At 55.9% G+C, this 19,177-nt stretch overlaps 2 protein-coding genes across 5 annotated transcripts; one reads left to right on the top strand and one right to left on the bottom strand.

The window, feature by feature from the left end:
- Positions 1-1,164: 1,164 nt before the first annotated feature.
- On the bottom strand, positions 1,165-7,776 carry LHX1 (LIM homeobox 1). Of its 2 annotated transcripts, none has more exons than XM_054847467.1 (5): positions 7,585-7,776; positions 5,874-6,100; positions 5,326-5,603; positions 4,364-4,529; positions 1,165-3,937 (listed from the first exon to the last, which is right to left on the bottom strand). In XM_054847467.1, exons 1-5 carry the CDS (start codon positions 7,752-7,754, stop codon positions 3,558-3,560), a joined length of 1,221 nt encoding a protein of 406 aa, XP_054703442.1. In that variant the 5' UTR covers positions 7,755-7,776; the 3' UTR covers positions 1,165-3,557. The 2 variants fall into 2 exon arrangements, with proteins under 2 accessions (XP_054703442.1, XP_054703443.1); XM_054847468.1 differs by lacking the exon at positions 7,585-7,776 and adding an exon at positions 6,204-7,548.
- Positions 7,777-8,359: 583 nt separating this feature from the next.
- On the top strand, positions 8,360-17,512 carry LOC129214999 (basic proline-rich protein-like). Of its 3 annotated transcripts, none has more exons than XM_054847469.1 (3): positions 8,360-9,055; positions 14,841-14,941; positions 16,963-17,512. In XM_054847469.1, exons 1-3 carry the CDS (start codon positions 8,360-8,362, stop codon positions 16,964-16,966), a joined length of 801 nt encoding a protein of 266 aa, XP_054703444.1. In that variant the 3' UTR covers positions 16,967-17,512. The 3 variants fall into 3 exon arrangements, with proteins under 3 accessions (XP_054703444.1, XP_054703445.1, XP_054703446.1); XM_054847471.1 differs by having other exon boundaries at positions 8,616-9,055; positions 14,841-15,009; XM_054847470.1 differs by lacking the exon at positions 14,841-14,941.
- Positions 17,513-19,177: the final 1,665 nt, after the last annotated feature.

The raw sequence follows: 19,177 nt of genomic DNA, 5'->3' as shown, positions 1-19,177 counted from the left end.
AGGAAGAAAAGATCAAAAGAGAGTCATTACTTCTAAAAACGCTTTTGAAATTACATTGCACATACATAGAGTTGCATACGTGTCGCGTCCACGTTTCTGCAGTTAAAAAATTCACACGCACGTGTAAAATCCATCCAGGCAGCACATATTTTCGAGGCCCTTCTCCTGCAGACCTCTGTGCACCCAAGTAACGCTACCGAAGTCAATGGAAATGCTCTTGTAAACAAGGACTTACAAGAACCCAACGTGACAATGATTTCAAAAGGAGTTTTGACTGTGCAATTGTTGCTGGATTAGGGTCTTCAGAAACACCGAGCTCGCTCTGAAGAGCACAGAATTCAAATCTGCAAAGTGCTGGGGCCTCCAGAGCGGATCCCGGGAAGCACTGAAGGACACGCTCAGCCTCCAGCCTGGGAACGGCTCCTGGGCTCCCCCCCCGCCCCGAAGATGGGCAAAGCCCCTGCGGAAGGGATGGGAGCTTCGAAAAAAATACAGGCTCTCCTCCCTCCCTTTTATAAGCCACTGACCTAAACTGAACCGTATCACATCGCTGCCTAAATTAACACAGAATAAACTGTACAAGTACCTCATTACCAAAAAAAAAAAAAAAAAAAAAGAAAAACCACTTGTCAGACATGTTTTCTACAAAATAAGCCTATTTGGTGAAATTCTCATTTAAAATAATTGATTCGACAATAAAACAGCAGCATAGACCAGAAGCGCAAACAGCAGTATTTATCAATAGCACTCGCCCAGATAAGTAAAAGTTCATAATAAATAGATCACCCATTACTTTGCTTATATAAATGCAAAACAGAGCAACAAAACAGAGTAACAATACAAAAGACAAATAAATGAGTTAGACACGGAGTCCATGAGTTTAAGAAGTCTCCCCTTGTATTTAATAAAGCATGAATTTTTTTTAGAAACACTAACAGATCCCTTGCAGATAGTTTTTATCTTTATATTATTATATAAGACATTTTGTGTTTAAAGTGAACTATTGCTTCATCTAGGTGGCCCCTCTGCTGGGCATAGAAACTAGGTTGTGAACAAAATAAAAAAAAATCACCATTGAAAATTACAAATCATACAACTTTAAAGCATTTTAATTTCCCCCCCCTTCTCAGTCCAAAGAAATAAATAATTGAATCGCTGGGAATGTAGAAGTCTGTGTTTTAGCGTAAATTTCTGTGTCTACATAAAATAAAAAAAGAAGCCAGCCAGAGTCGTGATTAGCTGAGAGACGAAGGAAAATATGCAATTATAGTTCATCCCGTTCTATTAGCTCAGCAGGTGGCAAACGTTTAAAGCAGTGACTTTTCAGAACCGAACCTAATTCTTTGCTTCTAACACAGGTCAAAGTCCTCTCGGAATCAGTGAGACTTTTGCTTTTGAAGCACTGAATATTTGGGATTCTGCAATCATTTATAATTAAAACATTAAATCTGTCATTTCACAAGATTCCGGATTTTTTTTTTGTTTTGTTTCATTTTTCTCCAAGAAAATGAGTACGTATCTAGTGCAAAGCAAAATACTCTCCCCCGCTGCCCTTCAGAGAACTTCATATATACCAAACGCTATTAAACAATTGACTTTGTATCAGCTCTAAAAAAGGATGAAAATTACTTCCATGACATTGAGGTTATGCTGTGTTGAAAACCATCCAGTTAGGAATTAAAAAAAAAAAAAAAAAAGAAAAATTTCCTTTGGAGAATCAATTTCAGTAAAAATGGATGAATTAAAAACCGTATCTTTGCAAACTTTTTTACATTTACAATACATTTTTGTTTACGCACAAAATAAGCATTTTGAGTATGTTTTCTCTTAGTATAGACCAAGAAGAGGTTAATATATTTAACGATTGGATTAGGTTCCAGTTTTGCAATTTAGCGTACAGCGTAGCGCGTTGTTTGTACTTCACCAACGGAGGCTGCAGATGGAGAGAGGGGCCGGAGCTGCCACTGCCTGCTATCTGCAGCGACACCGGGGTTTAGACTTCTCCCGAAGCAAAAGAGCTATACAGGATTATCAGTAGAGTGGATCATTCTTTCTCAGGGCTATTTTACTCCAGAGAATCCATTTAAAATTGCTTAAAACATCAAATGAAACACAAGTTATCTAAACATCAGATTTTCTAATTTTATTAAAAACGCACAAATTTTATCCAACATGTTTTCTTTCATACAGTGAATGGTCTAATATGCACTGGAGGTCACACAAGCTTAGGTTTATTAGAACAATAAAAGACATATGAGAAATTTAATATATAAAGAAAAAAGTAGCAGCTGTTGACTGCATATTTGACCATAAAATTTAAATATTTTGGACTTTTATTTTAAAGACACAAAAATAAAACCTGTGTGGGTCTATATAAGTCATATTAACAATTCCATGAATGTTCAACAGGACTAAAAATTAGCAAAGATGTTTGTTAGTTGGTTTTTGTTTTTTTTTTTTTAACCTTGTAACACTTTTTAAACACCTTCTCGGGTTGCTGGTGCAAAGCACCTTACAGTATTTGTGCTATATATTTACTTTATTTGGCAACTGTCTGGGTTTCATGGGTTTTTTTTTTTCTTTGCCTTCTGTAAACAACACCTTTTACAAACTAGCACAGTGAACCACAAGCCCTGCAATCTGTTATAACATCTACAGAAAAGAAAATGAACTATTTTGGTTGGTTGCTCAAAATATTTTGCTTTTGAACAAGAGGTTCTAAAACAGGATTTATTAGTAAAACATTGAACTCCTGAATTTAACATTAGACGTAAACAGTTGACTGTTTTTAGTTCAATAGAGTCTTTTTGTTTAGCTTTTCTCTCTCTGTGAAGGTAGAATACTTTTTGTTTGTTTGTTTTTTTCAAGTCATTTTCGTTAGAGGTCTGGGTGGTGACCCTTGCTATGATGAGGAGGTTTTGTACGTGTAGCTTTGTGAAGGTAGAAGAGTTGGTGCTGAGGGCTTAACATTTAGTATTTGTTATTTTGGAAAACAAAACAAAAACAAAGGAAAAAGAAAGTTGTCCCACCTGATAGTCAGCAGGCTGAAATGGCTGAAGCTAAAAAGAGTTTCTTGTTGTTGAACTTTCTGAGAGACAAAAATTAACAAACAAATTCATAATGCCAGAACCATCCTTAACCGGGAAGGCTAGAGTTCTTGAAGCTTTTTTTCCCCCTTTTCTTTGACCTTTCCTTCATTCAATTATTTTTTTTTTTTTTTTAAATGAGAAGTTTCTAAGGATTGTGGCTCTTAGGATGACATCCAACAGGGTAATCAAACTTACGCCATCCTACGGTATGGCAGCACTTTACTGTACAGCTTCACCAGTTTCTTTGTCAATGGTACAAAAAAGTCCCCTTGCTTGTTTGATACAACCATAACATGAAGATTGTCCTGGTCTAGAGCAAAGCTTGCCTTGGAGCGATTTGGATTCAGTTCGTTCCCAAGGTAATATTGTCTTAGGGCAGGAGAGATGTTATATTTATTCATTTCTGTACACCATAACAATAAGCAGACTAGATGATCATCACTTACTTAGACCCAGTTTGTTTTAAAGCTACCACACAGCTGCTTCATTCATTTCTGGTGGATGTGACAAGTGATTGCCATAGTTAGCACCACCGTTGACGGATATCGAAGAAAATGGAGGACTGGGGCCAAAAACTTCTGCGGACATGGAGTGCAAGGACCCGGGCAGGTTGGGTTCGGGGCTCGGCGAGTCTCCGGGGGGGTGCGACATGATGTCAGTGAAGCGCTGAGCCTCACTGGAGGGGTGATGTCCGGGCAGGGGGTGATCCATGGCCCCCAGGGGAGTGCCTGACGGCCCCGAGGAGGGCACGAAAGGGAGATCCACGGGTGTCTGAGCTTGAGATGAAGGAGGTCCTTGCGGGAAGAAATCGTAATTGCTTCCAGGGCCGTAATACTCGCTCTGATAATCTGGTGAGCAAGGAGAGACAGAGGGAAGGTAACACACGGGCAAAGTAACCGAGCGGAAGACACACCAGCGCGCTTTCCCGGCAGTGCACCTGGGTGCCTCGAAACGTCACCCAGAGCTCGCTGAACCCAAGGGGGGATCGTGCAAACGGCGTGGCCGAGTCCCGGGGATCCCCTTCCAGCAGAGCCCCCAGCCAGCATCGGGGACACCCAAACGCAACGGCCCGGTCGGCAAAAACACCCGTGTCCCGCCGGCAGCGCGGCAACAGCAGCCCCCGGGTGCCGGGGAATTACCCGGGACGGCCCCGGTGCCGAGCGAGGAGCCCGCGGGGGTGCGGGGCGGGTGTCCCCGCGGGGGTGCGGGCATCGCAAGACGGGGTGCCCGCGGGCGCACGAAGGCGAGGGGCCGGGGGGGGACGCGTTACCCACCTCCGTAGAAGGAGAAGGGCCCGTTGGGGATGAGCTCCCCGGGCTCCAGCCGGTCCACCAGCGGCCGCATCCTGCGCGGGCTGCGGAAGAAGGCGTGCCGGCGGGCGCCCAGCGCGCTCAGCTGCTTCATGCGCCGCTCCTTGGAGCGCCGGTTCTGGAACCAGACCTGGGCGGGCGGCGGGAGAAGCGCCGGTCACGGGAGCCGCGGTCGTGGGTGTCCCGCTCACGGGAGCCCTGGACCCGCCGCCGCCCCTCGCCTCCCCCCGGCCCCGCCAGGGACGTTCCCCCCCCTTCCCCTCCCCTCCCCCGGGGCCGCGCGTTTCCCGGTCTCTGTTGTTCGGGTGTGCGGGGGGAGGCCCCGGTCCCCGAGCCGCGCTCCTCCTCGTTTCGAACGCGGCCGAGCCCACGCGTGACAGCGGCCCCGCGGCCGGCCGAGCGCTCCCCACCGCCCGCAGCTCGCCGGCTGCAGGTCAAGAATGATTGAGTTAATTCTTATTACCCTGACAAGATTACTCCTAATTACCCTCACACTGAGACTCTCCAATCTAACCTCGTCTTTAATGGTCCTTTAACCCCCCATTACCCCCAGCGCTGCGGGTTTATAAACCTTTTAATAATTCCAGCGCATTGTCATTCTTATTTATCCATTAACCCCTCACATTTATGGTTATTAATTTCGATACCATTTGCAGCTTCTTTAGGACTTTCTAAAAGCAACCCGCAGCTCTGCCGCTCCCGACCGGCCGGGGCTGGGGCGGGGGGGGGGCCGGGGACCGGGCCGGGGGGGTGTGGGTGTGCTACCGGGCCGCCACGATAATAACGATTTTAAACGACGGCGGGGCTCTCCCTGGCCCTGCAGTGCGGGGGGCTGCCGGGCGCCGGCCCCTCCACGCCGCCGCATCCCCCGGAGCGTGCGGGGCGGCGGCGGGGCCGTGCCCGGTGCCCCGGGGGGGCCGCGGTACCTGGATGACCCGCATGTTGAGGCCGGTCTCCTGCGCCAGCTGCTCCCTGATGTGCCGGGTGGGTTTGGGGGTGGCCGCGAAGGCGGCTTTCAGAGTCTCTAGCTGTTTGGCTTTGATGGTGGTGCGGGGTCCCCGCCGCTTGGCCCCCAGGTTCTGGTCGTCGTTTTCGTTGCTGCCCGTCTCCTTGTCGGACACGTTGGCGCTTTCCGAGTCCTTGGCGTCGTCCTGGGAGGGGTCTTGGGAGTCGGGGGACAGGCTGGGGTCACTGCCGGTGGTGGCTGGGTGAGAGCAAACCGGGTCACGCTCAGCCTGGGGGCGGCCGCGGGGGAAATACCGATCGCGGGGGGACGGGCCGCGGTGCGACCGGGGGAGAAGGGAGAGGAGAAGGGAGAGGAGAAGGGAGAGGAGAAGGGAGAGGAGAAGGGAGAGGAGAAGGGAGAGGAGAAGGGAGAGGAGAAGGGAGAGGAGAAGGGAGAGGACTGGCTCTCACCCCGCGGAGAAGCCGGGGCTGAGCGCATCCCCGCATCGCCCCGGCCGCGCTCCCTCACCTGAATGCAGGCTGTTTTCTTTGGCAGTATTGCTGTTATTTAGGTAATCTTCTTTGCAGACAAACTTGTTTTCGTCTATGATGTAGAGCTCCTCGCCGGTGGAGAGTTGCTTGTTACACATCATACACGTAAAACAGTTCAAGTGGAACACTTTGCTCCGCGCCCTGCGGACCAGGTCGCTGGGGGAGATGCCCTGGGCACAGCCCGCACACTTGGTCCCGAAACACCTGGGGGGAAGAGGCCGAGCAGCGGGTCAGCAGCGCCCGCCCGAGCCGCGGGGCCCCGCCGAGAGCAGCCCGCAGCCAGGCCCCGACGGGCGAGCGCACCCACCGCATCCCCGCGCCCTTCACCGCGGCCTCCGCTCGCCCCGCCGAGCTGCACCGCTTGGCCATGCAAAATGAAATGAAATAAAATAAAGCATCCCTCCAGAGCGTTCTCTCTTCCTAACGAGCGAATCCCTGAAATGATATCTTAAAAAAAAAAAAAAAAAAAAAAAATAGACCCGATTTGGGCTGAGGGTGAAGTGTTGAGGGATTAATTAAACACCGGGGCTGCGTTGTCCAGGGTTTCCCCTCCGCGCCCTGACGCATTGATTAACGACACGCTAATAAACATCAAGCAAAAATTCTTGTATGTTATTAATCGGTCCCGGCCGCGCATTGGCCGCAGGAGCTGCCGATACCGGCTCGGCCGGCGCCGGACCCGCACCGGGGCTCGGTGCCTCCAGCGCTCCGCTCCGGCCGGGGCCGCACCGCGGGGCTCACGGCAGCCGGCCCCGGGGCAGCGCCGGTCCCTGTGCCCGGGGAGGAGCGGCAGCAGAGCGGCGGGGCTCGGGGCAGCGCTCCGCCGCCGCCGGGCGATGCGGTGTGCCGGGGTGCGGGAAGGGCTCCGCGGCCATCCCGGCCCCGAGCGCTCTTTGCCGTTATTGCCGGTGTGCGAGCGGGCCGAGGCGGCGGGGCCCGGCCGGGCAGGGACGCAGGCAGCCCGCTCCTAGCCCGGGATTTATCCCGGGCCGGGCCCTGCCGGGATGCGCGGGGGAAGCGGAGGCGAGCGGGTGTCGGTGCCCGGTGCCCTCTCCATCAATCGGCCGGGGACAGGGGGACGCTGCCCTCCGCCGTGGCCTTGGCCCGGTTTGACGGGAGGCGCTGGGCCCGCGGAGCCGCGCACCGAGCCGCGGAGCACCGCCGCACCGGGCCTTCCCCCCCGCCGGGGCGGCACCGGGCTCCGAGCGTGCGGGGGAAACAACGCCGGGCTCCGGCCCGCGGAGCGCTGCGCTCACGGCCGCGGAAAGCCCCGCCGGGAAGCCCCGGCAAATGCCGCTGCAGCGGGGCCGCCCCCGCTCCGTAGCACCGGGCCCGTGACGGTCCCCGCCCGCACCGCCCCCGCTCCGCCGGTCGATAGTTTCGAGGCAACTTTGGAGAACTCGAGCGCGGCCGGTGCCCGCGGAGAACGGCCGGGCCTCGCCCTGCGGGCCCCGACGGGGCGCCCGGGGACCCCACCCCGGGCCCGACCCCCGCCCGCCCCGGGAGATCACCGGGAGAAATAACAACGGTTTCGGAGGTGTTTGCCGTGTGCACGGGGAGGGGGGCAGGGGGACGGAAAAGGCGTTTGCGGGTCACATTGAACAACGAGGGAAAATAAAAAAAAAAAGGGGGGGGGAAAAAGGGAGATGAAAAATGGATGCTCCGGGCAGGGGGGGTCCGGTACTTACCGAAAGAAGTCGTTTTTGCAGTAAAGCTTGCCTTCTCGCGAAAAGCATTTCTCTGTCAAATTGCATTTACATTCACAGCACTGAACACACTTCACATGCCAAGCCCTGTCCAGTACATTCAACAAAAACCGGTCCAAGATTGGCCTTTTGCAGCCTGCACAGTGAACCATTGTCTTTGGTTATTTCTGAGAGTGGGGGGTATTGGTTTCCCAGATGTCAAGAAAAAAAAATACCCAACAACAAAAAAAAATTTAAAAGACGACAACACCGGCGTAGGTTTGCTTTTTTTTTTTTTTTTTGTGTTTGTTTTAAAAGCCTTGGAGAAGTGAAGGAGGAGAAAAAGAAAGGGAGGAAGAAAAATCTTCGAGTGTCCTAGGAGGGATACACAGGAGAAACCACCCACTGCCCGAGGAGACCAGCGCTTCGACACAACCGCAGAATCCCGGCCGCTACCAACCACGACAGCAACAATAATAATAATAGTAACAATAAAACAACAACGACTATAAAGATCGGCGCTCATAAAAATTAAAAAACCCCAACAATTTAAAAAAAAAAAAAAAAAGAAAACGCCAAAAAGCGAGCGTGGTGAGTTTTTCTCAGGTCTGAGGTAGAGCAATCAGGAGTCAAAGTGCTTTTCCCAAAGAGAAATCAAAGGAGGAAAAAAAAAAACCAACAAAAAACCAAAAAAAAAACCACCACCAAGAACCCAAACCAAAACGAGACATGGAGACCCGACAGCGGTCAGAAGGGCTTTGGCTGCTGCCGCGGCGACATGGCCCTACGCACCGCGGAGCGGGCCGCCGTCCTTACGCGGGGGGGGAGGGGAGGGGAAGGGGAGGGGGGGGGAGACGCTCCGCAGCTCCTCGCTCCGTCCTCTCTCTCCCTCGACGTCTCGGCGGTACCGTCGCGCCCGGCTCCTACCTACCCCCGCGCACCGCCCTGCGCGCTACCCGCGGCGGCCGGCCGCGTCCCCGCCGAGCCGGCGCGGCATCTCCCGGCGCTGCCGGCTTTTGTTCCGCCTCCCGCGGATGGCGCCGGGCCGGGCCGAGCCGGGCCGGGCCGGGAGCGGAGGGGAGGGCAGGGCAGGGCAGGGGCAGGGCAGGGAGAGCGGCGCTGGCCGCGCCGTCCCGGCAGCGCAGGGCGCACTGCATGTTCCCGGCAGCCCCGCGGCCGCAGCCTTATGCACCGCGCGCAGACGTCACCGCTCGCCCCGGCCAATCGCCGCCGCCGCCGTCGCCTTTCCCCCCCCACCCCCCACCCCCTTCGTCCCCCCCCCCGCGCCCGCCGCGCCGCGCCGCCGCCGGACGGGGCGTCCGCGCCCCTTTATAGAGCCGCCGGGGCGCCGCCGGCCGCCTCCGCCCGCACCCGGCCCGCACCGCACCGCACGGCGGAGGGACGGGCGGCCCGCTGCCGCTCAGGCCCGGCCGAGGCGCGCCCTGCTCGGAGGCCCGGGAGCGCGCTGCAGCGGGTAGGTGTGTCGGTGCGCGGGCGGGCGGAGGGGAGGGGGATCGGGGCCGCTCGCTGGGGTCTGGCACCCCCACAGGGTAACGTATCCGTTATAGGGAGCCACTGGCCGGTTCCCGCCGCCGACCGGCGGAGCGGCTCGCTGGGGAGCGGCGTCAAACGAGTTCCCGGTTTAGCGTGGTTTCCCCCATCATAAACGGCGGGCCCCGAGGGCGGGGGGGCGCGGAGCCTCCCGCGGGGCGGGGCGGTGCGCCTCGCCGAGGAGAAACCCGCGACGGCTCGCCTTTCCCGGGAGGAAAGGTGCGGAAGGGCCGGGGCCGCGGCACGGGGCGCTCCGACGTGCCCGGGCGGGGCCGCACCGGCGGGGAGGGGGCGGCGGGCACCGGTGCCGCCCGGCCGCCGCGGGCAGAGGGAAAGCGCCGGTAACTTCGCGGTGATTCCGTTGCCGGCGCTCGCAGCGCCCGTCTGGGGCCGATCGGCACCGGCCGCCTCTGATGTACTCTTTTTTTTTTTTTTTTTTTTTGGCAAATAAAAATCCATTTGCTTTTACCTTCCAGGGGCTCGGTCGGTGGCCGGGGCGGTTAGGAGGGACGTGATTTCTCTTTCCTTCGCGCTTTGCTGCCCGGCGGGAGCTGCCGCTCCGGGGAGGCGTCACCGCCCGGCAGACGCGGGCCGGGCCCCGGGCCCCTCCGGGCCCCTCCGCGGCGGAGCCCCCGCTCTCACCTTCCCTGCGGGCTGATTGATCCGCTGGCGGGGAATTAGGAGGGAAACGGCGGATTAAATGGCCTGAGCGTGCCCCAGGGTTACACACACGGCAGCGAGCCAGGGCCGGGCGCGGCGGGGCGCGCACCCTCCGCGGCCGCGGTTGCCCTGGGCGCGGGGGGTGGCGGAAGCCCGGCCCCGGAGCCCGCAGCATCCCCCGCCTCCCCGCGCCCTCACCCACCGTCCGCGCTCTCTTTCACGTCTGTTTTCCTCGTCCTTGAGGGAAAAACAAAACCAAGCAAAACAAAAACGAGGGAGGGAGGGAGAAATTGGAAAATAAAAAGGAAAACGAAGGCGGGAAAACCTCCTCCGGTGCCCGGGCGCCCTGCCCGCCGCTCCGGCCTGGGGGCGGATGGGGCCGGCGGGGGGTGCGGAGCCTGCCCGGGCCGGGAGAGCCTGCGGGGCAGTTCTCGGGGCCGTCCCCGGGCCGAGGCATCGCCTTGGTGCTCCTGCGGGTGTTTCAAAGCCCCGAGGCTGCGTCTGCGATTTGCCTCCTCCTCCCCCCAGGTCTCCCTGCGCCCCCGCGCCGGGCCGGAGCCGGCCATCACCGCCCCGTCGGGGCCCCGCACCGGGTCGCGCAGGGCTTTCCGCGTCGCTCCGCGTCCCTGCCCTCCCTGCCCAGCTGTTGGTTTGCTTTGCCGCCGCTTGCGGGGATCAATAGAGCCCTGGGCACCCCCCCGCCCGCCCGGTCCCCCCGCATATGGGCCGCTTCTCATGCGGAGCGGAGGGGCCGAGGCGGCGCGGGCGGCCCCGCTCCGCCGCCCGGGAAGGCGACAGCTGTAGGCTGCCGTCAGGGGACCGCTTCCCTTTGACTGCGGGCCCCCAAGTGACATGTGTTGGTGGGGATGAATGAGGGGAAGGAGATGAGCATCTTATGTCCATCAAGCACCAGTTTTTCACAGCGATTCTTTTTTTTTTTTTTTTTCCTTTCCCAGGCGTTAGCGAAAGCATCTGGTTATCCCCTGCCCCCCTCCCGCCCCGCCGGCTCCGCGCAGGGCCCGGGGACGTCGAGGCGGACACAGACCCCTGTGTGTGGGGTCCCCCCCGGGGGGGGGTGTGGAGCGGAGCCCGCCGGCCCGGGGTACCGGCAGCACCGCTGCGGTGGGGCGGGCAGCGCCGATTTACCGGCGGGGCTCCCTGTCCTCCCCACCCCGGCACACGCGAATCCCCCGACACCCCGCTCCGGAGAGGCAGCAGCGCAGACCGAGGGGGGCTGCTCCCCCCGGGCGGTGGGGACCGTGGGGTGCCCTAAGTCCGCCTCGCCTTCCCCGGGGACCCCGACTTAGCGCAGGCGTTTGAGAGGCGAAAAATGCCAGCGCTGTACACAGCAGGCTCCGAAAAGAAACACTCGGCTCCCCGGGCCTGCCGGGCCGAGGCTCCCCCGGGCATCCTCTGTCCCGCGGGACAGGCGTGTCCCAGCGTGGAGGAACACGGCGAGGGGGATAAAAATCCCCCCCCGGGCACGGGGATGGACGGCACGGCAGCACCCGGCCTGCCGCCGCCCCCTCCTAGGGCAATGCGTCCGGGTTGGGGTTTTCTTGCTTTTTTTTTTATTTTGCAATTCGTCCGGGCCCGTTCCCGGCCGGGCCCCAGCCCCGCCGGCGGGGAGGGGGTGGGGGGAGAGCGGGGCGGCGGGGCCGAGCCCACCCCCGGGGAGAACCGGCCGGGGTGTTTCAGAGCCGAGCAACTCCGCCCGGCCCCGGTGCTGAAAAAGAGGGAAATTAAGAGAGTTTAAAAAATAATTAAAAATTCAAATTTATTTTAAATCTAATACAGAAGGAAAAAAAAAAGTCCCTTTCAGGCGAGTTTGAATTTGCATTTTATTGGTGTCGTTCCCGTCTTTTTAGTTAAACATCACCCTGTTTATCATTAGCCTTTCTACACCGCTGCGCTCGGTAATGGGATTTCTCTCTCCTTTACGGGGAGACAGTGCTGTACAAACACCGGAGCCCGCTCCCCCACGCCGCGCTGTCCGGGGCTGCTGGCCGAGCTCCGGGGACCGCGGCCGGTGCGGTGCATCCCCCCATCCCCAGCCGCTCCATCCCCCCGAACGAAGCCGAGGAAGAAACTTCCCTCTCGCCTGCACACAGCCACTCTCTCTGCCCTGTCCTCCCCCCCCGGCAGCACTAAGCTTTCCCTCTTTCTTATTTATTTATTTTTTAAATATTATTTTTCCCTCCTTCTCAACATTTCACAACGACCGTGCCCGGGATCGGTGATGCTGCCGGGCTTTGAGCGACCGGCGAAGCAACCAGGCTTTGATCAGCTACATGGAACCGCTTCCCCCTCCACGGCCAGCAGCATCCCCGACGGGGGGGGGGGTGAGGGGGGAAGGGGGGAAGGCAGCACCAAGCCCCCATTTCCACTCCTCCGCATCCCGGTGGAGCGCTGCCCGGGACGGCGGGGGGACAGCCCGTGGGGGGGGGTGGGGGTGGTGTCACACGTCGTGTGTCCCCCCCCGGTCCCCTACCTCCCCCCCCCGAAACTTTCCCCCGCAGGAAGAGCGCCTCCGCCTGATTAAATATATATGCGGCTAATGCACTAAACAAATATTGAAGTTAAGATGTAATTAAGCCTGTAGAACATCCCCGTGCAATAAACCCGTTGCTGGACAGGATCCATCGCAGCGCGCCGCGCCAGGTTTGTTTTAAAGGAGCTTGAAAAAAAAAATTAAATTATGTATTAGAGGTTACCCGTTTATTCTGCCACACTCGGGTCCGTGCTGAGGGTAAACACGCCCGGGCGGTCCCGCTCCGTCCCCGTCCCCCCCGTGTTCCCCCCCCCCCCGGCTCCGCTCGTGTTTCCCTTATTTAATTTTCGCGTCCCCCCCTCCCCCTTGATTAGCCCTCCCGGGTTTCCTTCCACGTCGCTAAATGTTGTCGCTTACACTCAAAGCTCATGCATTGTTTATGGGAAATATAGTTAATAAATAATTACAAATCCGAGGTGTGCGTCTCTGCGTTTGAGTGAGAGCTGCCGGCGGAGACGGGAAAGCGCCCGGGAAGGGGCTGGAGGCGGCCTGGGGGGGGGTGGTCAGGGGGCCGAGCCCACCCGGGAGCGGGTCCCGGCGGGGTAGCCCGGAGCGGGGGGGGCTCCGCCGTCACCGGCTGGGGGTCGGGCCCGACCCGGGGCGAGCGGGGCAGGGCAGGGCAGGGCGAGCCCGGGTGTGTGACAGCTGAACGGGTTTCTTCACGTTGTTAAAGAGAGAAAGGGCAGATAAAAGACGAATAAAAGAGAAAAGAAAGAAAAGTAAAGAGGTGGCGGGAGCGAAGGGGGGCTATAAAAAAGAGGGTGAAACAAACCCCAGGAGGATGCACGGATCCCGGCTCATCCATCTTCATTGTCTCCGTGTGTGCAAAAGCAACTCCAGTATAAGGAAAAGCCACTATCAAAGCCATGGCTTTATTTTATATCCTATAGATCAGGAGGGAGGCAAAGCTTTATTTTCGCCCAGAGACAGATATTTTATTTCTCTCTTACGGTTTTATGTGTGAGAGATGTCAAAAAGGTAAAATAGATTGCTAATGCATAGGCAAAACGAAGCTGTTTTGGCATGCTCTGTGTCATGAGGTCTCCCAGGGAGAGCAGGCTGGGGATTTAGGGCTGATGGGAGACTCTGGGGGATTTCTGCTAAAACATCTCTCTCCATAAATTCAGCCGCGTGGTCAGCTCGATAGGGAGAAAGAGTTTTAAAGGGGAAGAGTTGGAGCGCGGCGGGAAGGCGCAGCGGAGCGGGGACCCCCCGCACCCGCCCCCGGCTCACCGGGGAGGCCCGGTGCGGCTTCGGGGGGCGGGGGGGGGGTGGGGGTGGGGGGGGGGGGTGTTTGCAGCGGCGGCTTCGATCGTCGCTCCCCGCGGAGCAGCGGCGCTGGGGACCCGCCGGAGCCGCTCCCGGCCGCACAAAGCGCTCCCGGCTCGTCCCGCCCTGCCCAAACGCCTGTGCGCACCCCCCACCCCCCAAACAGCCCCGCTCCAGCGCACTCCTTCACCTGATTTTATTTTTCCTTTCCCCAAAACAAGCGGCCCGTCGGTCTGAGCCAGCGGCTCGCTCGGAGCGGCAGCCCCCGGCCACAGCCGGCCGCCGGCGCAGCACGCTGCTCGGCATCTGCCTCTCCACCGAGCCCCAGCAGCGGATTTGCAAGGACCTTTTGCAAAGTTAAAATATATCTCCCCAAGCTGCAACAATTTTCATACTTTTTGACCTCGGGGATTTACTTAGCACGTTAAGTTCAAGGCTCAGAAGCCCAAGGCTATTACTCATTTAGGCACTCCCACCACCACCACTTTTCACCACATATTTTATCATTTGACTTCCCGGCTTAAATTCATGTTATGGCAAATAATGGATGGTAATACTTTCCCCCTTCCCCATGTTAATTGTCTTGTCTGACAACCGCCGCATTTGAAATGATTTAAAGCAAACAACGGTGCAGCGAGACCAGGAAACAACCCAGCACAAAACATCTGCAGGAACTCTGCAGCTCCAGCTCTTCCCTTGCAAGTTGGTGGCTGGATCCGGGGGGGGCCGGATCCGGAGCAGGGTGAGCCCCCCCCGGCTCCCCAAAAGCTTTGCCCAGCTCTTGCTGGGGTCACCGCGGTGCTAAGGCAGCTTCCCCCCATGCCCTGCAGCCCCTGCTGTGCCCCTCTGGCTTTGCTGCCCAAAATATTGCTCTTCTTGAGGTGGCTGAAATGGGGAAACAAAACAGAGTGCTATTTGCAAATTAAAAAAAAAAAAAAAGCAAGGTGTAGTTGATTAGCAAATTAATTATTTCAGTACCCCCAGGATTATATTGTTTTTCTAAGTTCTGTGGGCCTGTGTAATTTACTAATTTCACAGTCACTGAACTTCCCTGGGAGTGAGACTCAATCTCCTCCACCTATCTAACACGTATACGCGATTTTGTGCAGAGGCAGAGGGTCTATCGGCAGTGTCGGAGGGAAGAGGACATCCAAACCTTCCCCCCCTGCTCCTGCCGCTGACCTGCTGCGTGACTCTGGGCAAATTCTTTGTTTTTCTTGTTTCTGAGGGTGGACAGTACCTTCCTACCCAGCAAGAACCTATCTTCCTGCTCAGAAAGGAGGAACTGCGTGGACTGTCCTCTACCGAACGCTGTCACCGACTTCCCGTGTACGTACAGAAAGCGGGCTGCTGCGTTATTTGTCCTTCCCACGCAGCTGGAGAAGAGGGTTCCCAACGTAAGAGGTTTTTTGTCATTAGCAGAATGTCAGCTTTTGGTGTCCGACATCACTGTCACGCAGAGCGTTTGAGAAAAAGAATTGAAATCAAAACAACTAGGACTATCCCAGTAAAATATAGGGATAATACGCCTGCGCTGGCGGGAAACCAGCACTGCCCTCTGCCTACCTGCTGCAGATGCAGGAGCAGATCTTGGTTCGGGGTGATAAAACAGCATCACCTGGACCAGGTACCACAGCACCACAAACTTCCCTTGCCACTCGTGAAAATGAATCCAGAGCTGCTGGCTGTATTTATATCTGTCTGCTTAGTCCTGACCTCTGATTAATCTTCTATATATAGATTCTGTAATTTGATACCGCATTACTATATAATATCCTATGTCACACCCTATTTATATAGGCTTTAATTTTAAGGCTTCTGACAGGATGCGGAGGCTCTGGCCAGCGTGCCCTTCCTTCTCCCCACTTTATCATACGCCCGCAAATCGAGGCGGCTGGGTTTATGCAGTTTGAACCCAACAAAGTTCCCTGCTGCCGGGTGTCTGCAGCTCAGCACATCTTGTCTGCCTGGGCCAGGTGGGCAGGAGCCAGGTAAAAGACAGAGGCTGCATGGGAGCCCCGTGGCTCCAAGTGCTCGCACCCCCTGCGCTGCAAGCGTGGAGGCAATTCAAGAGGTCAGTGGCACGCTCCGGACAGGGCTTGTTAGCACTGCACAGCACTGCACTGCTCGTGACACCTGAGCTGCTAACTGAGCGGCTGATTTCTACAGGGTCACCGCTGAAACTGGAGCGCTGCAATAAGGACATGCGGCCAAACACGTTATTTTGTAAAAACTGCACGTTTAAAACACCTGTTACCTTCTCTTTCTTTGTACAGTAAGTGATCTTCTGAGTTTTGCTGTACGCATACACAGCTTATTTCAACACTATAGCAAGGATATGGCATGCACAGCCACAATCCCATTACTCTGAAATGCATCAATATACCGTTTTCAAGATAAAAAACCCCAGATCACTTTGTTCTAGGATGTGAAATTTCACTAGTTTCAGCTAATTTTTCCAGGAGAAGCCAGGGGCAGAGCTCGGTTCCCATGAGGGTCCTGCCTGATGCTCTGCTGTCCTCTGCCACACTCCGGGACAAGTCCGCCGTGCAGGGCAGATCCGCATGCCGGCGTTACCAAGGACCAATCCTCCACGCTCAGAAGCTCAATTTAAAAAACCCCATATAGTTCTAAAAAAGTAATTTCTCAACATCATGGTGACTCATATTCCAGCTGGGCCTGAAGGTCCTCGCCAGAACTGCTGCGTTGGTGAGGCAGCGTGGGAGGGCGCAGCTTCTCGAGGGTCACCCAGAGATGGGCACAACCCAAACCCCCCAACTCCCACGCGGATGCACTGCACCCCTCAGACTCCATCACCCCTCAGCTCCCTTCCTTATCGTGTTGCCTGGTGGATGGGGACCCCCCCCGCTCCAGACCCCGTCTGCGTTGCCCTCCCCAGGGTGCTGCAGAGGGCTGGACGAGGCTCTGGAGTCAGGCAGCACCGGAGGGGCTGTCTCGCTCCGCAGGGCATTGCCCGCACTGGAAATGCAGCCCCACGACGGCGTTATCGTTCCAAAGTGGCAAAAACGTCACGTGAAAGGCTGCTCGCCCCGGCTTTGTTATGCCACAGTCTGAACGGGTCTTTTTCCCGTTCGGTACTTTCAATGCACGGTTAGTTGTTGAACTCCTGGCTGTTAACATCGCACGTTACAACTGCTCACGTCAGCTGCTCCCAGAAACATGCACGCACGGTGCTACAGAACCAGAATAGCTAATCAGCCAGCTGGGGAGACACCACCCCGCTCCTCTCCTTACTGGTGGCCTTCCATAACTTGTTATTATCTCCAGGCTCTGAGAACGTCCTATCAGCCAGGTCCCAGTGTGCTCTTCTCATCTCTCTCTGTCCACAGGTGAAGGTGGCTCCGGAGAGCAGAGGCCGATGCATCCAACCCGAACCAGCGTAACACGAAAGCACGGCAGCTTGTTTCGCTTACAAACAAGTAAACCTCGTTTCAAGCGGAGAGTCCCTTATTTATCCACGCTTCCTTCGGGAGCAGCCCCGAACCCTGGTGAACAGTTTTACAAAGTATGTTTCTCCTGCTTGTGAAATGACAGTGTTTTCACTGATGACAACTGTCTGAAGGAGCTATTCCGTGCTGATCTGCCTCGTGCTGGGAGCGCGGTGATGTCATATGCATATGAAAATGGGAACTTCCCGAGATGTTCAGACTCAGAAACTCTGAGTCTGCAGAATTCCCTACCAATGTGTATTTTCAGTTGTTGAAATAAAATCTTCATTGCTCTAATTAGTTATTATTTGTAAAGCCTAAAAGATTCCGGAATAAATGGCTGAAAGAAATTCTCATGGCTGTTAGATAAAAGTGTTACTAATAATGAAGATGGCTGGTGAGAAGACATCACCCCTAATGATGTATGATTTATCTCCTTAAGGGTGTGCTAATAAACAAAACTAATTTTTAAAATCTGGCACATTTATTCCACATACGCTCGCAGACCAAGTTAAGTTACTCTAACCACAGCATGGTCTTCCTCTTCTCCCCTCTCTGCAATTTCTCATTAACGCTCGCTGTGCCGGGCTGCTGATTACAAGGACGAGTCCTGCATACCCCCAACCCAACCTAAACCCACACCAGGCTGTCATCACTTCTCTTGTAAAACCGGAGAAGCTGCTCCAAAGCTCGTGAAGGAAGGTGTTTCCTTGCACTTCCCAGGGTCAGCCCGCAGCATTCGTGGCAGCCCCATCACCGTGGCGTCTGTGCACAAGGTGAAATGCAGCGGGAGAGCGGAGCCGGGCTGCGTGCCGACAGAGCTCTGCGGGCGCCTGCCGTGCACTGCGCATAATCTCTGCTCGCTGCCATTCCCTCGGATGTCTTTACACAAAATCAATACGGTGTTAATTCGAAACAAATCTTTTCTGCATACCTGCAGGAGATGATGTCCCCTGCACAAGGAAGCACACGGAGAGGTTCCCTTCCCACCTCCGTCCGCAGGCTGGACGAGCAAACACGCAGGGCGAGTCCTCTGGTGCTGCAGGATTGCTCTGGTGTTTGAGGAATGGTTTAGGGCTGTGTGTGCTCTGGAAAGACAATTTCCTACCGTAGCTTTTAAACCCCCAGATTAATATTCTACAGGGCTGGTGCTTCACACGGGAGGGAAATGCCATTTCCAAATACCAATGTGGTTTTCATTCCCCTATTAGAATTCAAGTACTTTCATACGTAAGATACTGACTTGTTGAGCTTTAAAAATTAGGATGGAAAAGCTTTTCCACACCTCCAGTGCACGCACCACCACCATGAGTGGCTGTGCCAGCAGGCAGGATGGCGATACTTAAAATGAGTCACTGGCCGCGGACAGGGACAGTCGTGTTCGGGGACCCGACGCTGTCCCGGCACGACCCAGGACACTGGGCTGGGACCTGCGGTAACTCCTGCGTCGCTCCAGATCTTGCATTGCTCTCCAGAGGAAAAGCAAGTAAGCACCAAAAAACCATCCTGACCCTTCAGTTTTTGGGAAAATACCCTGAGGTCATGCCGGGGCTGTGCCCGGTGCTTGGTACCCGGCCGTACACGCGCTGTCCCCAGGCTGCTGCTCCCCGTGATGCTGCTCACACAATGTGCAGGAACAAACTGCGAGTGTTTCAAATTTAGAGAGGGAGAGGAGGAAAAATGTTTGAAAACAGCAGTTTGAGAATTAGCAGAAAATATCCTTTTCTCCTTGGGGGAACCCCCCCGCGCTGAGGTCCAGCTCGTGCCAGGGAAGGGCACGAGGCCGGGCCAGGCAGGGTGTCCGTCCCCCCCCCCCGCCATGGGGCTGTCACCTCCCGGGGCTGCGGCCGCCTTTAGAGCCCAGAGCCAGGGTAGGAGAGTGGGAAAACTGCTGCTTCTTGCCCTTTGCATCTTGAAAAAACATCTCTCGGCCAGAAAAATCCATCTTTGCATGTCTGCTGGGTCCATCCAGGCTATGGGGTCTCTGGGCTGGGACCCCTCCGCACGCCGGGGCTCGGCGAACAAATTATCCAGCCCCGCTAACACTGTAGTCATCAGCGGTGACAACACACGACACGATATAAAACTGCAGCTAAACATGCAAACGGGAGGAGAA

This window comes from Grus americana, chromosome 19 (assembly GCF_028858705.1).
Source record: "Grus americana isolate bGruAme1 chromosome 19, bGruAme1.mat, whole genome shotgun sequence".
In the NCBI taxonomy this organism is placed as follows: domain Eukaryota; kingdom Metazoa; phylum Chordata; class Aves; order Gruiformes; family Gruidae; genus Grus; species Grus americana.
Note: the sequence above shows the minus strand (reverse complement) of the source record. Positions and strands in the feature narration are given on the sequence as shown.